The sequence below is a fragment of the Poromitra crassiceps genome (assembly GCF_964638095.1).
Source record: "Poromitra crassiceps genome assembly, chromosome: 17".
Taxonomy (NCBI): Eukaryota; Metazoa; Chordata; class Actinopteri; order Beryciformes; family Melamphaidae; genus Poromitra; species Poromitra crassiceps.
Genome location: NC_139635.1, coordinates 24,041,325 through 24,061,558, shown reverse-complemented (window position 1 = coordinate 24,061,558; position 20,234 = coordinate 24,041,325). Strand labels below are relative to the sequence as shown.

General features: G+C 42.7%; 1 protein-coding gene across 1 annotated transcript in view; it reads left to right on the top strand.

The window, feature by feature from the left end:
* The window catches only part of LOC310791843 (disks large-associated protein 1-like), a gene marked incomplete at its 3' end in the record, with an annotated part of 90,745 nt that extends 72,791 nt beyond the window's left edge, over window positions 1-17,954 (top strand). Inside the window, exons 8-14 of the mRNA XM_083653516.1 lie at window positions 81-163; window positions 1,989-2,034; window positions 3,019-3,297; window positions 7,038-7,170; window positions 7,523-7,614; window positions 10,728-10,880; window positions 17,715-17,954. Coding sequence (XP_083509642.1) covers window positions 81-163; window positions 1,989-2,034; window positions 3,019-3,297; window positions 7,038-7,170; window positions 7,523-7,614; window positions 10,728-10,880; window positions 17,715-17,954 — 1,026 coding nt within the window. The remainder of the gene's footprint in view (window positions 1-80; window positions 164-1,988; window positions 2,035-3,018; window positions 3,298-7,037; window positions 7,171-7,522; window positions 7,615-10,727; window positions 10,881-17,714) is intronic.
* Between the last annotated feature and the right edge of the window lie 2,280 nt (window positions 17,955-20,234).

Sequence of the window (20,234 nt, the reverse complement as noted above, 5' to 3'; positions counted from 1 at the left end):
GACCATACTGTATTAGTTTGAGTAGATGTAAGTAGGGAGGATGTATCCAGCATCTTTATTGTATCTTCTGTGTCTTGTAGGTGGATAGACCAGAGGAGGCTGAGGATCCTGAGGACCCATCCAAGTTCACCTCCATAGGGGTGCAGGTGGAGGATGAGAGAGGGTGAGACATGACTCATTCACTCAGTAACCACTTCAGAATTGAATGGATGCAAGTAGACTTTGTAACTATGTTCTGCTGTGGTGCTCATAGGATTAGAACAACCAGGTAAGCTTATATTCTGCCTATGACACCTGATTAAGATGCCTGGCTTACTCCCATATTCCTTACACATCCTGTAACTAACACATCAGACATGAACGGCACACTACACATTAGAGATTGATTTAGGTCGATTTCTACCCACTGGCAAACTTTTTATTTTGTGATGTTGTTTGTGTCAACTTCTGTTGTTGTTGGAGGCAAATGATGCAAAGCATACTTCCTACGTTTCTGTTTTACAAGCTGCACAGCACAGCGCGCTATATGGCTGCCATGACAGCCATCTTTCAAACCTCTCCCTTTCTCTCTCTCTTGTTGATATCTCAATATATTGACTTAGAAACAGGTGAGCCCCCAAAAGGAAATGCAAGATTAAATTATTTAAAAAAAAAGATCCCCCTGTTGCTACCTAGATTCTTAATGAATACATGAAATAAATGCACTTATAAACAAGTGATTTTTTTTTAGTGTCCTCTAAATTCAGATTTTTTAAATCTGAAGTGCTTCCCCCAAGTGTTCTGAGTCATTATATCGAGATAAGGTTTGACAACTTTTGAGAAATGCAAATAGTAATTGTCACAACTCAGGTCTGCCTTTATTATCCTCGCAGAATCAGCTGATCTACTGTACGGGGTGACATCCTTGGGAAAAGTCATGGAAAAATGACATGCAAATTTGTGGCAGCCAGGCTGCATGCACATTCTCCAACATGTACTGGCACTGCTAACTATGGTTGCATTACTGGGTTACATTTGAGTTAATTTTGAAAACCATATACAGTTCATTTTGGGGAGAAAGAGATGTATCTGTAATGTTATCTGAAACAACTAAATATCTCTAAAACCTAAAAACTAAAATATCCAATCTATAACACATTTGTCAAACCAATTATTTCGGTTATCTTCTTACTATAATCGGATAACGTGATAACTTTTGTCCCTGAAATCCTGTTACATCTAAAGTGTTTCCCCTCAAACTTTGGTTCAAGCGGAGCTCCAGTCTCGCTGAGTCATTTCCTCCTGTCCTGTAATTGTCTGGCTCTCTGCTCGCAAACAAACACCCACGCACTCATCTGCCAAGCTTCTCCTCTGGGATGAAGTGAAGGAGTAATAACTATGGCTGACATATTACAGTGTTTGAGCCAGTTCCAGCCTCAGTGCAGTTTTCTTCAGACTGTCCTCAACTATCTGTGCAATAAGAGACAATAATCTGTACAATTTGAGAATGATCGTCACAGTGTCACAGTTCTCTATCTACAATATATAGTACCTATCTATGCATTGCATTACCTATGCATTACCTATGCATTGCACTGCTGCCACTGTGGCAGCATGTGGCCACATGATTGGCTGAATGGATAATTGCATGAAGAAGCAGGTGGACAGGTGTTCCTAACAGGTGCTCGGTCATCACCCTGTAATGTTATCATGTCATTCTAAAAGGTTCCTGAGCCTCAGACCACGGACTTTTGCTCAGCATGGGTTGAGCATTCCCTGCCCTGATTAGCTGGCATTGGCTATGATACATTTTTTATTTATTTTCTTCCGTTAGAATATAGGCTATTTTTCAACTACTTACCTTAGCTTATTTTCTGCCAAGCATTACAAACCGTTGAAAGGCTTACAGGTGTATATAGTATGTAATGGTCCTCAAACCTCTATGCAGATCTAATAGAAAAGTTGTTGCTCTGTGGAACTTACTGTGTTTGTCTCCCCCTGCTGGCCAGGTATCGGCGGTTCCAGCGCTCAAATAGTGTGACCACAGCAGTACAGGTAAGTTCTCCAGCCTTGCTCTGTTATAGTCCATGGACTTATTTAGCCCTAATTATATTTAAAAAAAGAGAGAGAAAAAAGTACAAATTCACAATCGGAGTATGACGTCATGTCATCCACTTCATTGTGATGTCATTCACTCCAGGCATTAACACTGATTTTGTGGACCAACATTTTTTGGGTGGACCAACCATGCAACCAACAAACAGTGACTGGACCACGACTGGTCACAGCTTAAAAAAAAAGAAAAAAGACGTTTAGTTATTGTTATAGTTATTTTCATGAATGCTGTATTTTTAGTCTGTGCTTGCTTACCTTTGGGAAAACGTCATTGCATTCATTATATTGGAGGTGGATGACAATATTTGATAAGAGGCCAATATCAACACCATATACTTAAGCAATATCACACGAGAGGGAGTGCTGTTGTTGGCTAATATCGGCACTGCTGTGATTCGGTCGTAGGAGATAATCACAGCAGTGCCGATATTAGACAACAACAGCACGACCTCGAGTGTGATATTGCTTTTATACAACAGTTCTATTAAACAAAGCTGATTAAAAAAATGACAAAAAGCTGAGAAAATATACGATTTCTCTATTTATTCCTCCGCCAACAAAAATAGTTCCCTCAGCTTTCTGCTTTGCCGAAAATGTAGCCTAATCAGCCTAATTAACTGCAGGCTGTCTACTTTACTACTGTCTACTCTACAGCTCTGAAGCGTTTTGTTGATTAGGGCAGCTGTGAAGCGGAGTGATCTACACACAGTGAAGCGCCAGTGCATTATCATGAAATATTGGCACTGGTAGGATCCCTCTTGTCCAATCAAATTGCCCGGCCGGAACTAACTGTTGTATAACTGTCAATCAATATCAGCTGATCCTCACGTGCCAGACCCGCTTGCTGTCAGTCCCTCAACCAAATAGTCAATCCCTCATTCACTCAATCATCAAACTAACCGATCGGTTAACGAATCAATTCAGGCAGATCTGGACGTGGCGGACCTGCTGGACACCCCTCTAGACTCCGACACCGACATGGACATCCCGTCTTCTGGAACCATCTCTCGGCAATACTCCCGCGATGCCGCCACCTCCACCGTCAGCATCCAGGGCTCAGGGAACCACTACCACGCCTGTACCTCCGACGACTATGACGACGTGGGCTTCGACCCGTCCATCCTGCCCCCGCCCGACCCATGGATCGACAGCGTCCCTGACGAGCCGCTGGAGGTCGGCTTCGATAGCTCCGCCCTCCTGGAGGTATGTGGGAGTTGATTGCGTTCAGTGGTACAGTATACCCTGAGTGGGGAAATCAGGGCTCTAGTCAAGGCTGCCTTATGCCTGGTTCAGACTACACGAATTCAGCCCGATTTTAGACCGATTTGGTCGTGCGCGACAGATTTTCAGCATCGGGCCCGAATATGACCGTCGGGGACGACGATCGGCCGTCTTCACCTCTTGTAGTGTGACATAATCAAAGACCAGCGTCGGGACCAGTCGGGACGTCTAGGACGCCTCACGACGCCCTGACGAAAAGACTGGCATGTCAGTCTTTTGGACATGGTTTCGCCTAGTGTGAAGACAGGTATCAGGTCCTGGGGAGACCGCTCCCCGCTCGATACAGATTTCACCCGCTCGCACTCACCGCTCCGCTCCGCTCAAAAGAATAAAAGAGATAAAAAGGCCAGGGTGTTTTAAAACCCTTGTACCCCGCTAGTCCATCTGATGGACTTTTCCTGCATTCGCGTATGGGCCGTTTCGACATTTTTTGAGTATATGGTCTTAAATTAAGGCTAGGTATTTTTTTTGGGGTATTTGACAAAAATCAATCATAGTTATCATTTTTATACGATCCTAAGACCTATTTTCAAAAATACTCCTCAATTTACTACTGGTCCATCTGATCGTCATCAATTGACATTGATGGTCCATCGTCATTGACTTCCATTGAAACCACTCTATAGACCAAATCAGCGGGATGTTTACATTTACTTCCGGGTACCCCTGAGGTCCACACATTATAATGGCGGTGGACGGCACAAACTGACGTGTTGAAGACAAAAACAGACAAAGAAGACAAAAATGGTTCGTCCGTGTTGTGTTGTTGTTTAATATCATTCATAACAACACTTTCACTAACGTTAGTGGAGACCAGACTAGCTAATTTACCTGTTGGACCAGACCAGAGTAGACTTGACGCTAAATTAAATTAACGTGGCGTCAGTAGCTCTGTTTGTAACGTTAACGTAACCTCGCGTCACCAGGCTCTTCTACGTTAACGAGTCTGCAAAACAGCGAGTTTGACAGACAAACAAACGTTATTAGCTAGCTAACACTACATAAAACAAACACAGAAGAAAGGCTAGATACGTCGGACAAGCATGTTTACCAACCGTTTAACCATTTAAATTGAAAGTAGTCGGCCGAAAACAACGAGAGGGTTTGACAGCATTTATTTGACAACACGCACATTTAAACCTGCCGCCTTCCCCAAGTGGTACCCGGAAGTAAATTTGTTTACATGGTGACGTCACGGTGATTTGGTCTATTGGTACTCCCAGCAAATTTTCACAAAATTAATTTATTTCAGCGGGCATCCTGGACCAAATACCTTGAACTTTGACCTTAATATCTAACCTTGGAGTTGGTAGAAATTTTGGGGGAGTTACATGGTCTCAAAGTCCATTGCATAGTTGTCCCATTGATTTCAATGTTAATTTTGCACAAAAAGAACATTTTTTTTTTACTTCCAGCAAGTTTTTCAAAAAATCATTATTTCCTTGATGTTACACATCTCACCTTGACTCAAGCGGTTAAAATTGTAGTTTCTAATGTGTTTGCCTATTTCCCCATATTCCCCCAGTTTTGGCATAGCAATCAATTCCATACAGTTTACATGAAATGTAAAAAAAACTGATTCCTATGCCAAAGATGGGAAAATATTATAAAACTGAATTTGACAGTCCACACTACTGATTTGAAGCCTTTAGACCAGGATAGATGCTGGACTAAAGCTCGTTTGTGTTTTTTGGGGAAAATGGCTGGTAGTCCAAAACATGCGCTTTTTGGATTTTTGGCTCAAAATATGAAAAAATACTATTTTTACAAAAAATCACAAAAAATACAAAAACCCACTGATGATGTCACAATGTCTGTGACATCATCAGTAATGTCATCAGTGACATATTATTGACAAAAAATCATCTCATGACATCACTGATGATGTCATAGGCTAGTGATGTCATAGCTATTGTGACATCATGCCTGCGAATCTTTGATACTAGGCATCTTGCAGTGGTGACTTTTGTAAAACACCCCAACTTGCCCATAATATCAGACCCAAAGCCAGTTTGTCTTTATGGAAATGGAAAAAAAATAACTTTTTTCTTTTTTATGTACTTTTTTTTTTTACTGTACTTACTGTACACTGGCATTTGAGGGGTTAAAATTCGAATAGGTATGAAATGTTGGTATGAGGTATTAGGGAAGAAATTACCAATGAATTATAAACAGTCAAAAATTTAAAAATTTAAATTAATATTTATAAATTAGTACAGAATACCCGTTAAGGTCCATCAGATGGACCAATAGTAAATTGAGGATTCCGCGCCTGCGGGGTACAAGGGTTAATTTGCGTTTAAACGCCTGGGCAATGGGCATTGCTCACTACAAATAACATGAGCTCAGCAGAGTCGGCTGCATGTTCGTTTCTCTTCCTTCTCGTCTCGCAGCAGCTGGCAAGAAAATAGTGGGCGTGCACATGAAGTAAGTTGGAGGCTGGAGCGGACATCACAGTGCATCACAGCAGAGCCTGTCACTCATCCAAATAACGTTAATTCTGCAAGGGATATATATAGCACCTGGATTACATAAATGTTTCACATAGGGTTGTGTTTGGATTTCAATGTTTTATTTTGCCCAATATTGAAATGTTTTACAATTGCATGTTGTGCTAACATAAACATTATTTCTATCTACCACTTTAGCCTATTTAGGCTGATTTGGTTGCTATTTCTTGTCAATGTAGTGGCCTCAATGCATGCTGGGAGATTTCGTTCACAGGTCCGCCTCCCCGACGACCTGTGAACTCGCTGACGACAGCAGACGACGTGATGACTGTGGCATACGATGCTCTGTCGGTGTTAAGCGAGAATACACTTGTAGTGTGGCCAGTCTCCCGACCAAGACATGTCACAAATTTATGGCAGTATGATGGCCTCGTCTGACATGGTGACATCGTGAACGACAAAAAATATCGTGTAGTCTGATCCTGGCATTAGTTGGGTTAATTCCAAGTCCAGGTCCAAGTGAGTTCAAGTCAAGACTTGGGTTAAATGGGGTTTGAGACTGAGAACAGACCAAGTCCTATTCAAGACTAACACAATTGGAAATAAACAGTGTACATATCTTTCTTAAGGATGAACAGAGATGTAGGAATCAAGACCCAGTTACCCAAGATAATCCGCAGATCTTGTTGTGAGCAGGTTGATGTAGGAACTATTTTATTTCTGCCAAACTACCCGCTAGCTGGTAGCTGCTAGCTAGCAGCTATGTTGAGTGGATTAACTTGAGTAACCAGGTCATGATATCTGGAAAGGCAACCTCCCTGTGTGTTATATGGACAAACGTCACCTGTGTTTCAACTGGCATGAGGGGGAGGAGATGAAGACAGAATGCTCATTTTTGGGTGAACTGCTCCTTTAAGCCTCTTTCTGTTTTCTCAGAAAAGTCTTCTCTCACCGTCAGCAAAACATGATCCGACTAATATTGGGTAATGTCAAAAGGTCATAAAGGTTAATCTAACATTTGCGAATAAAGAGTACAAAATAAATAAATAATAATAATAAAATAGTGTATAAAGTTTTGATGAAATAAGGTTTTATGACTATTGGCTGTTGTTATGTTGTACACAGTTATTAGGCTACATGCCTCTACATGTGTGTATCCGTTTGTTGTATTGCTGGTCAAAAATCTGAAGAGGTGATATATCTGCATGCTAGGTGGTGCAGCGGTCAGTCTGTCAGAGAGATGGCCGCTGGTTTCTGAAGCTGCTGCAGGCCGAGACGGAGCGCATGGAGGGCTGGTGTCGACAGATGGAGCTCGATCAACGGCACAATGACCTGCCAGACGAGAGTATGTGTGTGTGTGTGTGTGTGTGAGGGTGTGCGTGTGTGTGTGTGTGTGTGCGTGTGTGTGTGTGTGTGAGTGAGGGTGTGCGTGTGTGTGTACAGTATGTCCTATTTGTGTCCACACTCCAAGCACATGTTTGTCTTTAGGAAAGTCGTCATTTTTCCTGTAAACTGATTATTATGGCTCTACCAATATGGGTTTTTGAAGCCGCTGATCGCCGATATCAATATTCAATGTCTTCAAACATAACCATTTCTTAACAATTCAAAAGAAAAAAAGAAACAGTACGTTTTCTCAGGAATAGGTGAATGCGGGTTAGCCTCTCTTTAAACTGTGTATCTATCTATGCTTGCAGTCCTAGGGAAGATGAGGAGTGCAGTAGGAAGTGCCCAGCTTCTCATGTCCCAGAAGTTTCAACAGTTCAAGGATCTCTGTGAGGAGAACCTGGTGAGTCTGACCAGCTGCATCGGCGCTGGGAACATGCAGCCATGGACCTACTGCCTTCTGTTTGTCAAAGTTTAGTTTTACTTGGAGTAACTTCAACTTTGGATTTACTTAACTAAATACCAAACCCTGTGTGAAGCCTGACATCTAATGGTGAAAGATTGCTACTGAAATTGCCATCTGCTATTGACTGACCTCTGGTGCCAGGTGATGTCACCATCTGTAGTAGAGTCCAACAGATGGTGACTGACCTCTGGCACCAAAGGTCAGCCAATACTAAATGGTTTGTTGTTTAGTTCTTGAAATAATAACACCTATGCTATGGAAGCCCTAAGCGGCCATACATTCATCATTTTATTGACTCCGTTTTTCCCGGGATAATGAGTTAATAACCCCTACACCAGGGTTACTCAACTTGCTTTGCCCGGGGGCCACTTTCGTGAAATGATAGGAGGCCAGGGGCCAGTTAATAAACAAACAATATAGATTTTTCTGTAGCAGATTGTAGGTTTTTGGGGTGTCAGCCGGAGTTTAGTCTGACAATGTTGTGCACACCAGATAGTTAGTTAAGTTAGTTTGGTTAAGTACATACAGTAAGTGCCTGGGTAGCAAGCAGATGGCGGTATTTGACAATTTGGCAGCTAAATCATAGATTATTGAAAGATATTACATATTCCAGACTGAAATGATGTAACAGAAGTGGAGTATTGGCCAGAATGACATGAACATTTCGACACTTATTCAGCGGGTATCTTGCATGTTGCGTTCAGGTGCACTGTACAAAAAGAAAAAAAGAAAAGAAAATGCAATTCCATCGCGGGCCACACAGGGCCACAAGTTGAGTATCACTGCCCTACACCAACAGACGGAGGTCATATTTTTGCCCCTGTATGTCTGTCTGTCTGTAACTTTGTAGAAAAGTAGGTGATGGGCGATTAACTTTTGGCGCACACTATTATTATACAGTAATCATAATTATAATGATCATAATCATAAATAATAATAATACATATGAACGTACATATGAGAAAAGAAAGTTAATAAGCAAATGTATCAATTCTATAGGTTTCAAAATAACCATATAACTATATTACATTACCAATTCTTTGGAAATAAATCTTCGAACTTATAGTCTATGTAGAACAGCTAATGAAATCTCCATAATCCTTCATTTTAAGTTCACTTTGACACAAAAGAAGGTTGACTTGGCTGGGGGTCTTTGCGGGTGGGAAACCTGTCCTCATTGTTGCAAAAGTGACTCCGACTTGTTGGCGTCTGTTAAGTAGGTGGTGGTGGAGGCGATAGCGTGAACCACCACCCACGTTACTCCTCACTGTCGATTTAAAAGAAGAAGCTGGTGACTCCAGGTATATCAGAGAGGTCTACTCTGGCCAACAGGGAAGGGGGGGGGGGGGGGGCATCACACAATGATGAGGACTGAGGAGCACATCAGGAATTGGCAATAACTATATTAATTATTATCAATATTAATATTGTCAACTCTAACCTGGGCAGCCATCGCGGAGGAGAGAGGGCAGCGTGTGGGGTGGGCGATGTTTATTTCCTTTTCCTTTGTTAATCTGGGAGTATGTGTTTGACTTCTCTTTTATTTATTTAATTTACTATCTATTGTGATGCTAATTAATGCAATGATCTTTTGAGTGATTTAATTTCATGGCTTGTATACATGCCCCCTTTCCAGTATGTTATTCTAACACGTGTATGCATTTCCTTTCCTTGTATCTGTTGTTTCAACACTAATTTAGACCAGTGGTTCTCAATCACTCCTGGTTCTCTGGGCCCAGAGCCCGGCTGATTTTCATTCCAGCCATCTAATCGGGCACCATTTTACACCTGGGATGCCAGGAAAATGTAATGAACTGCAATTAACTACCTGGTATGATAGAAAGCCAGCGGTACTCTTGGTCCTGAGGATCAGGAATAAGAGCCACTGATTTAGAACCGTTTAATTTTATAGCCAGGTATGTTCCCAAACTCAGAGATGTAATAACTAGGGGAGATGTTTTGTAAACATCGCTAAGATATAATAGAATATCACCAGCGTTAAGGCCTAAACATACTTCTGCGTCAAACCCCTCGCCGAACGCGCCGAGGGGTGCGCCGTGGCTGGGCGAGCCTGTCGGCGCAGCCTGCGTGCAGCTCCTCGAAACAGCGCGAGTATAATATAATGAAGATAACAGGAGAGAGTGAAAGCTATTATCAAGTATGCACTACATTCTCTCCTTGGGCTAACTTCTAGTCATTGAAATCCTAGTGAAATCACACAATTGACTCATTTTGCCGGGGACTCGCCTGCGACCCCTCGTCAAGCTGACGTCCGAGTATAGAGGACTAGCTGCCGCCGGCAAGGCTCCAAGTCGAGGCTATCGCACAAGTATGTTTTCCGCTTAACCCATTGATAACTGATGCAGCATTTGTGTGTGTATCCCTTTAAGACCGCGTCACGCGTTTCACGGTCTTAAAGGGATACACACACAAATGAGGGCTACACACGCAAATGCTGCATCAGGTATCAATGGGTTAAAGTGATAAGTGGTGCACACAACAGAGATGGGAGCATGGTTTTGGCTTGAGACAGAGTCGTTGGTGTAAACCATCGCAGACTTTGGAGACACCTTCAGGTACCTCAGGAATTGACAAACTTAGCTGTGCAATCATTACCTGCTATGATCATTGCAGTAGGACTGGTGTATCATTGATAGAAAACTAGCCCCGAAGCCCATATCATCGGTTTTAGTATTAGTGAAATTATGGCTGTTTGCATTTCTGGAAAAGGACAATTCTTCAGTGGAGAACTGCATCATAATATGTAGCAATGGTCCTAACAAAGGCAAATGTAAGTATAGCAAGTGTAGAAATACACACAGCAAGAGTTTATTACTGTGGGTTGATGGCATCCAGTGGGTCATGTAGGCATGGAGGAGACGATGTTTCATCGTCATCATCATCATCAATCATGTCTTTGAGTTGCTCTCTCAAAAATATTGAATTTGACCTGACTCCCACATCTTTTTTGATGCTCCCCTTCCCCCTCTTCTTCTTCTTCTTCTTCCTCCTTCCTCCTCCTCATCTTGCTCTTCACTGCCCTGGCTTAGAACCCCAGTGCCCACCCTCGTCCCGTGGCCTCAGACCTGGCTGGCTTCTGGGACATGCTGCAGCTCTCCATCGAGAACATCAGCCTCAAGTTCGATGAGCTTCACCAGATCCGAGCAAACAACTGGCGACCCCTGGATCCCCCCGAGAGAAAGGTACACAAAACACATGAGCTTCCAATATGGCCACCTGGGTGGCTGGTTGACCAAGGATGCGATGTTTTCCCATCTAATATTTCTAATACAAGAGCTTCTTTCTTAGTGATGTTGATCATCTCTGCTGGCTTGCTGCATTGTATCATTACCTTATCTACTATATAGGCTTTTTGCTCCAGCCAGGGTATAACACACACCCAATCTGGGAACCCAGAGTCCTATTTTTATTTGAAGCCCTACCTTTTTTCCCCGGCTTCCTGTAAAGCGCGCCTCTCCTGCCACCGTCACGTCCTTTTCCGCGTCCGTTTCGGCTATTCGCGCTAATAACGTTAACGCAAAAACTCAACTCGTCTCGCACCAACAGTGGAAAATTACTGGAGGTGTAGTTGTTGTGACTGGTTAGTATCGGCAAAGTCGCGGCGCAAGTTGCTATTCAGACTGTAAACAGTGGAGCGCGGACGCGGAAAAGGAAGTGACGGTGGCACGAGAGGCGGGTAGGGTTGTCCCAGAGTCTATTTCTCAAATAAAAAATAGACTCTGGGTTCCCAGATTGAACACACATTAACTAATCTTGGCTGTATGATACAACATATTGCCAGTGGCCTGCAGAAAGTTTGAAACCTCATCAAAGTCAAACTCATCAACTCATCAAAAACTTTTAGAAGTTGGTTGATGTTAGCATTCTACTACTTGCAAAATATAGGTTTTATCAGGGCACAGACAATATCACAGCTTTGTCACAATGAGCAATAGACCTTTTTCACTAATGAGGGTTTCCAAACTTCCGTGATTGGAATTTGGAAACCCTCATTAGTGTGTTGCTTGCACCCGTGTTTACCCTGCCTTTTTCGACACAAAATGGCCCCCGTGAAAAGGGTCTATACGAAAAGATGTTGCTTTCATCTGCATGGCTGCTCTAACATTGCTCTCCTTCTCTAACTCCATGGCTATTTTGATTATAACTCATCATATGAATGTTATTTGGCAACAAATGATTTTTGTCTATGAGCTAAAGGGATATTTTACTATTTCAAAAGTGCTCTCCTTTGTAAGATGTCTGATGCGGTGTGCGAGCGACGTGCATGCGTGCGTGTAGATCCATCCTGTAATATATATGTAATAGTCTGCTAAAGAGTTGTTTCCAAATTTAGGTTACTGTGACGGAGTAAACTGTCTTTGTCTTTCGCACTAGTCACGTTTGTCTTTGTTTGCTAGCTAAGAGGCTAATTTACCATAGCAATGTTAATGTTAACATAGCCTTCTTACTAGCTACTACCGTTTTAACACCATTTTTGGGGTATTTCACTGATACGCGATGAAGGTCCTGGGCCAGATTCACACTAAGTGATAAGCTGACCATGATGCTATTTGCTAATTAACAAACTGGCATAATTGTAAACACAAAATCAAACAGATGTATGTGTTCATTGATCAGTTCCTCATCAAAAACAGTCCAGAAATGAACCACTTCTATGGAATGCTGTTGAGGCAGCCAAGTTATAGGCTACATTCAGAAATGCAAATCAGCTGTCAGCTGTTCAACCTGTAGCTTTTTTAAATTAGCCTGCTAGCTAACAAACCTGTTGCATTTTTAAAGTAGCCTGCTAGCTAACAAACCTGTTGCTTTGTTAAATTAGCCTGCTAGCTAACAAACATGTTGCTTTTTTAAATTAGCCTGCTAGCTAACAAACCTGTTGCTTTGTTAAATTAGCCTGCTAGCTAACAAACCTGTTGCTTTGTTAAATTAGCCTGCTAGCTAACAAACCTGTTGCTTTGTTAAATTAGCCTGCTAGCTAACAAACCTGTTGCTTTGTTAAATTAGCCTGCTAGCTAACAAACCTGTTGCTTTGTTAAATTAGCCTGCTAGCTAACAAACCTGTTGCTTTGTTAAATTAGCCTGCTAGCTAACAAACATGTTGCTTTTTTAAATTAGCCTGCTAGCTAACAAACCTGTTGCTTTGTTAAATTAGCCTGCTAGCTAACAAACATGTTGCTTTGTTAAATTAGCCTGCTAGCTAAACCTGTTCTAAATTTGGAAACAAATCTACCTCATCAGACTTGTCACTTCTAGCTAGAATGCTACTGTATGGATCCACACCCAGCACTCTGTATCCTCTTTTAGATATCTTTTTTTATAGTCTGGTGTTGTTACAATTTAGCCATTATCTGGGCACAGCTAAATATTTGGTTGAACCTCCATTATCCCGCCATCCATGAGATTTGGCATGTAGAGAAATGCTGGTCTGGGTTTAATCCATTTTATTATGCGGGCAATTGAAATAAACTGTTATACGCTGACTGTATTGATGGGGGGCATTCATTCACATTTATTTCTCAATAGATGATTGGTAAATTGATTGAATTTAATCACAAATTCTGATCTTCAGACTACTAAAAAGAAAACAAAAGTTCTAGTCCTCTCACTACTGACTATCAGGACAACCAATATTTGTGGGTGGCTGCCATGGAGCTGCTATGAACATAGGTCATGGAAGCCATTAATGACGTGCAAATCACCATGACGACAAGTGAAATATCCCTTTAAAACATATGTAGCTTTGCATCCCACACAAAAGTGACAATTGTGTCATGCTTTGTGCAGAAATGAGTGCATTACCTGTCATTTGTATCAATGTCACCTCATCAGTGATGTAGTGGTAAATAAAAAGGTCGCTAAACAACCTCCAGTTGGTGATCATCATAATGCAACAATCACCACTATATCCACCTTATTTCTAGCTGCCATGATGCCTGATGGGTGCTTCTTCCGCTTCCGGTGTAATTTTTACACTGTTTTAACTTCTGAGGATTTTACAGCAGAGCCATTCTGCTCTACAGCCGTGTCGTTCGAGTGCTGGGACGTAATGCATTGTGGGTAGACGGCTAATGTGGCTAATGCTAGCGGCTAGCGTAATAGTTACTTTACATGGCAGTAAAACGCCACTGAATGACCAAATTGATTTAACTTTTAACCATTTCAAGTAACATACGGACCCCCAGCGTTGGTTAGTTGTTTATAACGTGACTATATTTATAACTTTTATAACGTACTCCAGTTTCCGGTTTATAATTCGGGTCTGCAGCCGAGTATAACAAAGGAAATGGCAAGCTGCAACAATAAGTCACGTTAAACCGGACCTTGTACCCACAATTATTTTTTACAGTGGGGCATTCAAAAATAAGGTGGATAAAGAAAATCAATTATATTTTCAGAAAATAATGACTCTATGCGCTTCCCTACCCTATTCCCATACAACTTCCATCAGTTTGATACTACTTACAGTGCCATGATGTAGTGTGTAAAGATTTGTGTCTGCCTAAAAAGATGTTAAGCTCTTATTTTGAAAATGAAAGGATATGGGTTTAGGTGGGTTTACCTTCCACTACATCCCTCCATGCATGTCATTGATTGCTCGAGATCTTGGCAAAGTCATTTGAATACTGCTGGATTCAAAGATTGTGTAGCCCGTGATTTTGCCAACAAAGGCTGAGTTTCCCAACAAAGAAGCTTCTTAAGGAGTTAAGAAGGAGTTAAGAAGGCTCCTTCTTCTTAAGGAGGAGTTATGAAGGCTCCAAAGAAGTGTTTCCCAAACGCCTTCTTAACAGCCTTCTTAGAGGCTGTTAAGAAGGCTGTAAGAAGGCTTTAAGAAGGGTTCTGTGAAAGGTGCTATATAAATCCACAACATTCTTATTATAAAAGGAATCCATTCTGATTAGAGGAATATAGCCTACGGTAAAACATTTAAAACACAAGTAACCATATTACATAGAGGAGAGATTTTCAAGTGTTCCCTAATTTTAAACACTAAAAGGCGCATGAAAGAAAGGAAAAAGGGAAAAACACAACAGTGGACTATATTATTATGTCCTTTTGCCTGACACGGCTGAATCTGCGAGTGTTTCGTCGTTAAGAAGGTGTTAAGAATGCCCCAGACCCTTCTTACAAAACCTTCTTAACGAAAGATCAACTTAGGCTAAGAAGCAATCGGGAGCTTCTTTGACCCTTCTTAAGGAGTTAAGAAGCTTCTCAACTCCTTAAGAAGCTTTTGGGAAACGCAGCCAAAGCAAGTTTTGTCAGACTTCCAAAATATTAGGAGCACCTTGTCTTTCCATGAAATAGACTGAGCAGGTGAATGCAGGTGGAAGCTACCATCTCCTAGATTTCACCTGTTAAATTGACTTCAGTCACGGAGGAAAGACGTAGATCAAGGCGAGGGAATGGATTACGCCGTTGCAATGCTGTGTTAGGAACGTGGTCTTTATCGTTTCTGTACTCGGGTCCAGATTCGCTAAGATTGTGTTGCACATAGTTCCGCCCCTTACAGTAGTTGCTTAGAGTTAAGAGAGAGGTTTTGTCTCATTCACAAAAAATGTCGATCAGATCAAGTAGTGGCGAAAAGCAAGCTCTCGAAAACAGCACTGCGCCAGCAAATAGCCACTTCATCACCAAGTGTAAACTGCTTCAGCTGTCAAACTAACCCACCAAGGCTGGCACCCTTAAGGCTTTTGCACACCAAGTCCGTATTTTCGTCCGAAATTGACGCACGAAAAAAAGAAAGAATACGACCTCATTTGTGTCAATCATCATTGACACACCGAGTCCGACAATTACGTCCGTCATTTAAGTTTTCGGACGAGGTTCGATTTTCTGCGTTTTTCGCATCAGTCAATAGATTTTTGCGAGCTGGGACCCGTCTGTGTTTTCAGATGACGGATTAAAAAACACGCATACGAAAACAATCGGACTGTGTGTGCAAAGACCTTTACTCCCTAAAGTCTCTTTATAATTTTTAGTGTTGCGTGATCTGATCTGAGATGATCTGATCTGATGTGAGATCTGGAATGGAAAACCCTCTCCCTTGCTTGTCTGACTTGCTGCTTGCTGATGATAGTTATGTGTTGTGTGTTGTCGTGTGACAAATAAAGAGGGGCGTGTCCGTCCAGTTCTTCTTCTTTGTGAGATTTTCCTACAGTATAATTGACCTGCATGACCATGACAGGAGCAAAGCAAATAAGCGTTATTTTGTTTGAACAGCACTGTTTAGTAGCCAGTGTTGCCAACTTGCCGACTTTGTCGCTATATTGAGCTACTTTTCAGACCCTCCTGGGGACTTTATATTTCTCAAAAGCAACTAACGACAAACCTGCCGACTTTTTCTGTCCATGAGAAGCAAAGTTAATGTGTTCAATCTAGCTGAATCCCAGTGGATTTTGCCTATAAATTGGTGCGGCTGCTGCCGGGTTTTCTCTCTCTCCTTCTCTATGCCTGTTAGTGCAGCCCCTCCTCTCCTCCTCTCCTGCTGCCGGGTTTTCTCTCTCTCCTTCTCTCTGCCTGTTAGTGCAGCCCCTCCTCTCCCTTCTCTCCTGCTGCCGGGTTTTCTCTCTCTCCTTCTCTATGCCTGTTAGTGCAGCCCCTCCTCTCCTCCTCTCCTCCTCTCCTGCTGCCGGGTTTTCTCTCTCTCCTTCTCTCTGCCTGTTAGTGCAGCCCCTCCTCTCCTCCTCTCCTGCTGCCGGGTTTTCTCTCTCTCCTTCTCTCTGCCTGTTAGTGCAGCCCCTCCTCTCCCTTCTCTCCTGCTGCCGGGTTTTCTCTCTCTCCTTCTCTCTGCCTGTTAGTGCAGCCCCTCCCCTCCTTCTCTCCTCCACTGAGAGCAGCAGGATAGGGTTTACGGTACTTGTCATTTCTAACGCCGGCGTACGCCAAATCTGGCCCAGGCGGGCGGAGTCAGCACTTAATATCACAACCATACAGCAATTTATTTTTTTTGCATAATAGTGATATGCAAATTAGCGTATGACGTCGTCTAGCGACATTCTGAGCCGCCAATAGCGACTTTTCTTTGAAAAGAGTTGGCAACACTGTTGGTAGCTTTCCAGTGTTTCTGCATGCTTAGAGCAATAGCATGGCTTTCTGATTTGGTCACTTAGTGATCTACAGTGCTCGTGCCTGCGCAAACCTATAGTGGATCTGGGTCTGTGTGTGCGTATCGTTGCCTGGGTCTGTCTTGTTCCCTCGGCGAATCGATATTTGTGGCTTTGCTTGGTTTTTTAACGACTGACTCTGACGGCTTCCTCATTTTGCTCTCTTTGTTGTCTTTGTTCCTTTCCTGTGCTCTTTTTGTGTCGACAGTGAGAGCCTTTGCAAAACAGCCACGCATCAATCAGCCTAACAGCAACACCCAACTCCACCACAGGGCCCTGCGCCTCCACCACAGGGCCCTGACCTCCCACCACAGGGCCCTGGCCTCCACCACAGGGCCCTGACCTCTCTGGGCCCTCATGTCTGTCTGTCCTTCAGTCCATCCATGCGTCCATGCTTCCTCCCTCCCTCCCTTCCTCTGCCTGCTGCTGCCTCACCGTGTGTGGTTTTCGTTGTCGTGCTCAGAAAATTGCAAAACGTAACCGTCAATGTCAATGAAGCTGGAACAAGGTTCTATTCTCTGTCCACCTCTCTGCACCTGAACTATGAACTGTGCATTTGACGAAAATCATACAGTGGATAGATCCAAACACACACACGTGCAAGCCTCAGACTATGCGGACACACGCATACGAGCTTACATTTCAAGTGGGCCATTGCAGTGGTAAAATAGTAATGGATGGATACAGCAAAGAGGAGGGTATAAGCGAGATGAAAGAAAAACATACTCAACAAAAATTCCCACCCATGAGCAAAAAAAAAAGTTCTTTATGAACGAAAATGCTTCCTGCTTTAATGATGGTTACAATGGGCTTCACGCACGCATTGATGCACACACACACAAACCACACACACTTCTCTGTCTCTCTTTCTCCTGAAACGCTCTCCCCTCCTTCCCCACCGTCCAATCCCACCAGGAGAGGGCGCTCCCACCTCCGGTACCCAAAAAGCCACCTAAGGGCCCCCACCACCACCACCACCACCACCACCCCCCCCTGGCCAGAGACCGCTCGCTGGAGAGCTCAGAGAGACAGCGGCAGGAGGCCAGGAAGCGCCTCATGGCCGCCAAGCGCGCCGCGTCCGTACGACAGAACTCGGCCACGGAGAGCGCCGACAGCATCGAGATCTACATCCCCGAGGCTCAGACCAGGCTATGAGGACGTTATCAAGGTTCACACAGGGTTAACAACACGCACACAGACCAGTGCTATGAGGATGTAATCAGCGTCGTCGACACGTGGGCACATGCATACGCAGCTCCAAGACTGACACGAGAACCAGTACCTTCAACGATTAGCTATAGCATCAGACCAAGACCTGTAAGGTCAGATCAAACCTCGTAGATCACACTAAAAGAATTTAAATCGACTTAGAATTATTTTCCTTGCTGAATCTTGTCAGTCAGGATCCTCAAAGATCGTTAACCTTTCCGATTGAGATCTTTTACAAGATTGTGAGAACATCCCTAAAGATCTATACAGCTCATTTAAAGATCTTGATAGGGTCTGAACTGGACATTACTGTATCTATTAGTCAGATTTTTAAGATCTTAAAAGATTCACCAGATTCAAGATACTTGAGGAGCCTATAGAGATATTTAAAGATCCGCTACGTTCCTTAAGGACCTTATCAAGATATTTTGATTTGATCAAGATCCTTTAGGAATTCTTGATATGGTATTTTAAGATCCTCAACGATCATGCTAAGATCTTGCAAGGAACCTTTTTTTTTTAGATTATTTTTTTAGGGCATTTTTGCCTTTATTCAGATAGGCGCAAGGAACCTACCTTTTTAATAGTTCATCCCAAAATGAAGATTCTATCGTCATCTACTCACTCTCATGCCAAATGAAACACAGGTGAAATGGGTTAGTCCATATAACGCACACGGAAGTTGCCGGGGGGCAACGTTAGAGCTACGCTACGTTAGTAGCACAAACACTGGGTCTCCAGTGGAAGTCTAATATGTGAACTCGTGGTGACGACATGGAGGTCTGTTTAGATTACTTAAAGGCCTTGGTCTGACGTTAGGTAGGTGAGGAAGGTACTAGTTATCCAGGACCTTATTGGTCTTAGAACGTTATACACACACACACACACACACACACACACACACTCACAAACAGTACATAGATGGTCTTGCACTCAATATACACGGCACATACTGTACATGCACACTTTTCATATGAAAACATGAATTTCCATACGCACCGGTTTACATAGAAAACCACAAGCTCACAGTCGTCATTACAGGTCCTGTTGCCATATGGACACTGCAGGATCGCTGTTGTAATATAAAAACAGTGTCTCTTCTTCCCATCGGAGAAGCAAGAGAATGCCATTATCACTGTTTCTTCTCTTTCATCTGCCCCTCTGTATCTTCACCCCATCCCAGTTCTTCTCTATGGAACATAGAGACTTTGTCACAAACGAATGAAATATTTTCTGCCACTTTTCCTTTTGTGGTCCCTCTTTAAAGCAAAACAAACAAAACAGTTTTGTTGATCAATTTCACCCGTCCCTGTGTAACGTAGAAAGCCATCTTGGGGATTATAAAAGTCCTGAATACTGTCAGAGAATCTATAAGAATATTGTTGTTATGAAACAAAAAAGCAAACGATGCCTGATCATGTTTGGACATGAATCTCTTTGGATGTTTGTATATTCACCACCTAAGCACGGGACACACACTTTCTCCCTTGATTTTCTTAGACTTAATCTTAGTGTCTCTTCTCCTTGGATTTCAGGGTGATTTGACTGAATAACAGGGTACATTTATGCACAAGCAATATTAATTGGAGATGGTGATCTTTATCTAAGTGATTGCACATTCACTATGACACACACGACTCTAGTCAGACTAAGATTCCATCAAACATGCAGTTTGGTATTGAAGTTTCAGTGTCTAATGAACCAAGACCTCTCTCGACTTGGATTCCCAAAATTCATTCACTTTGTATGACAAACAGTGAGTTAAGACATGGCTAGATTTGAGCAGATTCCAAAAATAAACAGATGCCGAACAGATCTAATGTTCTCCTGGCTGTTTAGATGGGAAGGAACCATGTAGAATCTGAATGTCTCTGTCTACATGGGCAAAATGCGGCCTGGCCCCTGGACAATCTCAATCCGGCCCCCAAGGTCCTCAAGGAAAAACAAAACAACAACCCCGAAAAACTCAATAAAAGGCAGAATTATGTTAATCTCATCTGCTACAGCCATTGGATTTGCATCACTATTATATCAGGAGATTAACGAGAAATTACATCACAACGGGAGAGAGGGTTAAAAATAGGGAGACTCATGAAAATCAGGAGTGTTGGCACGTATGATCTCCAATGTGTGGCCCTTCGCTTACTTGATGTAAGTCAGTATTGCCCTCTGGAAAAAACTGTTCCCCAACAGCTATTTTTAATTCACTATAAATCGTCCAAAATA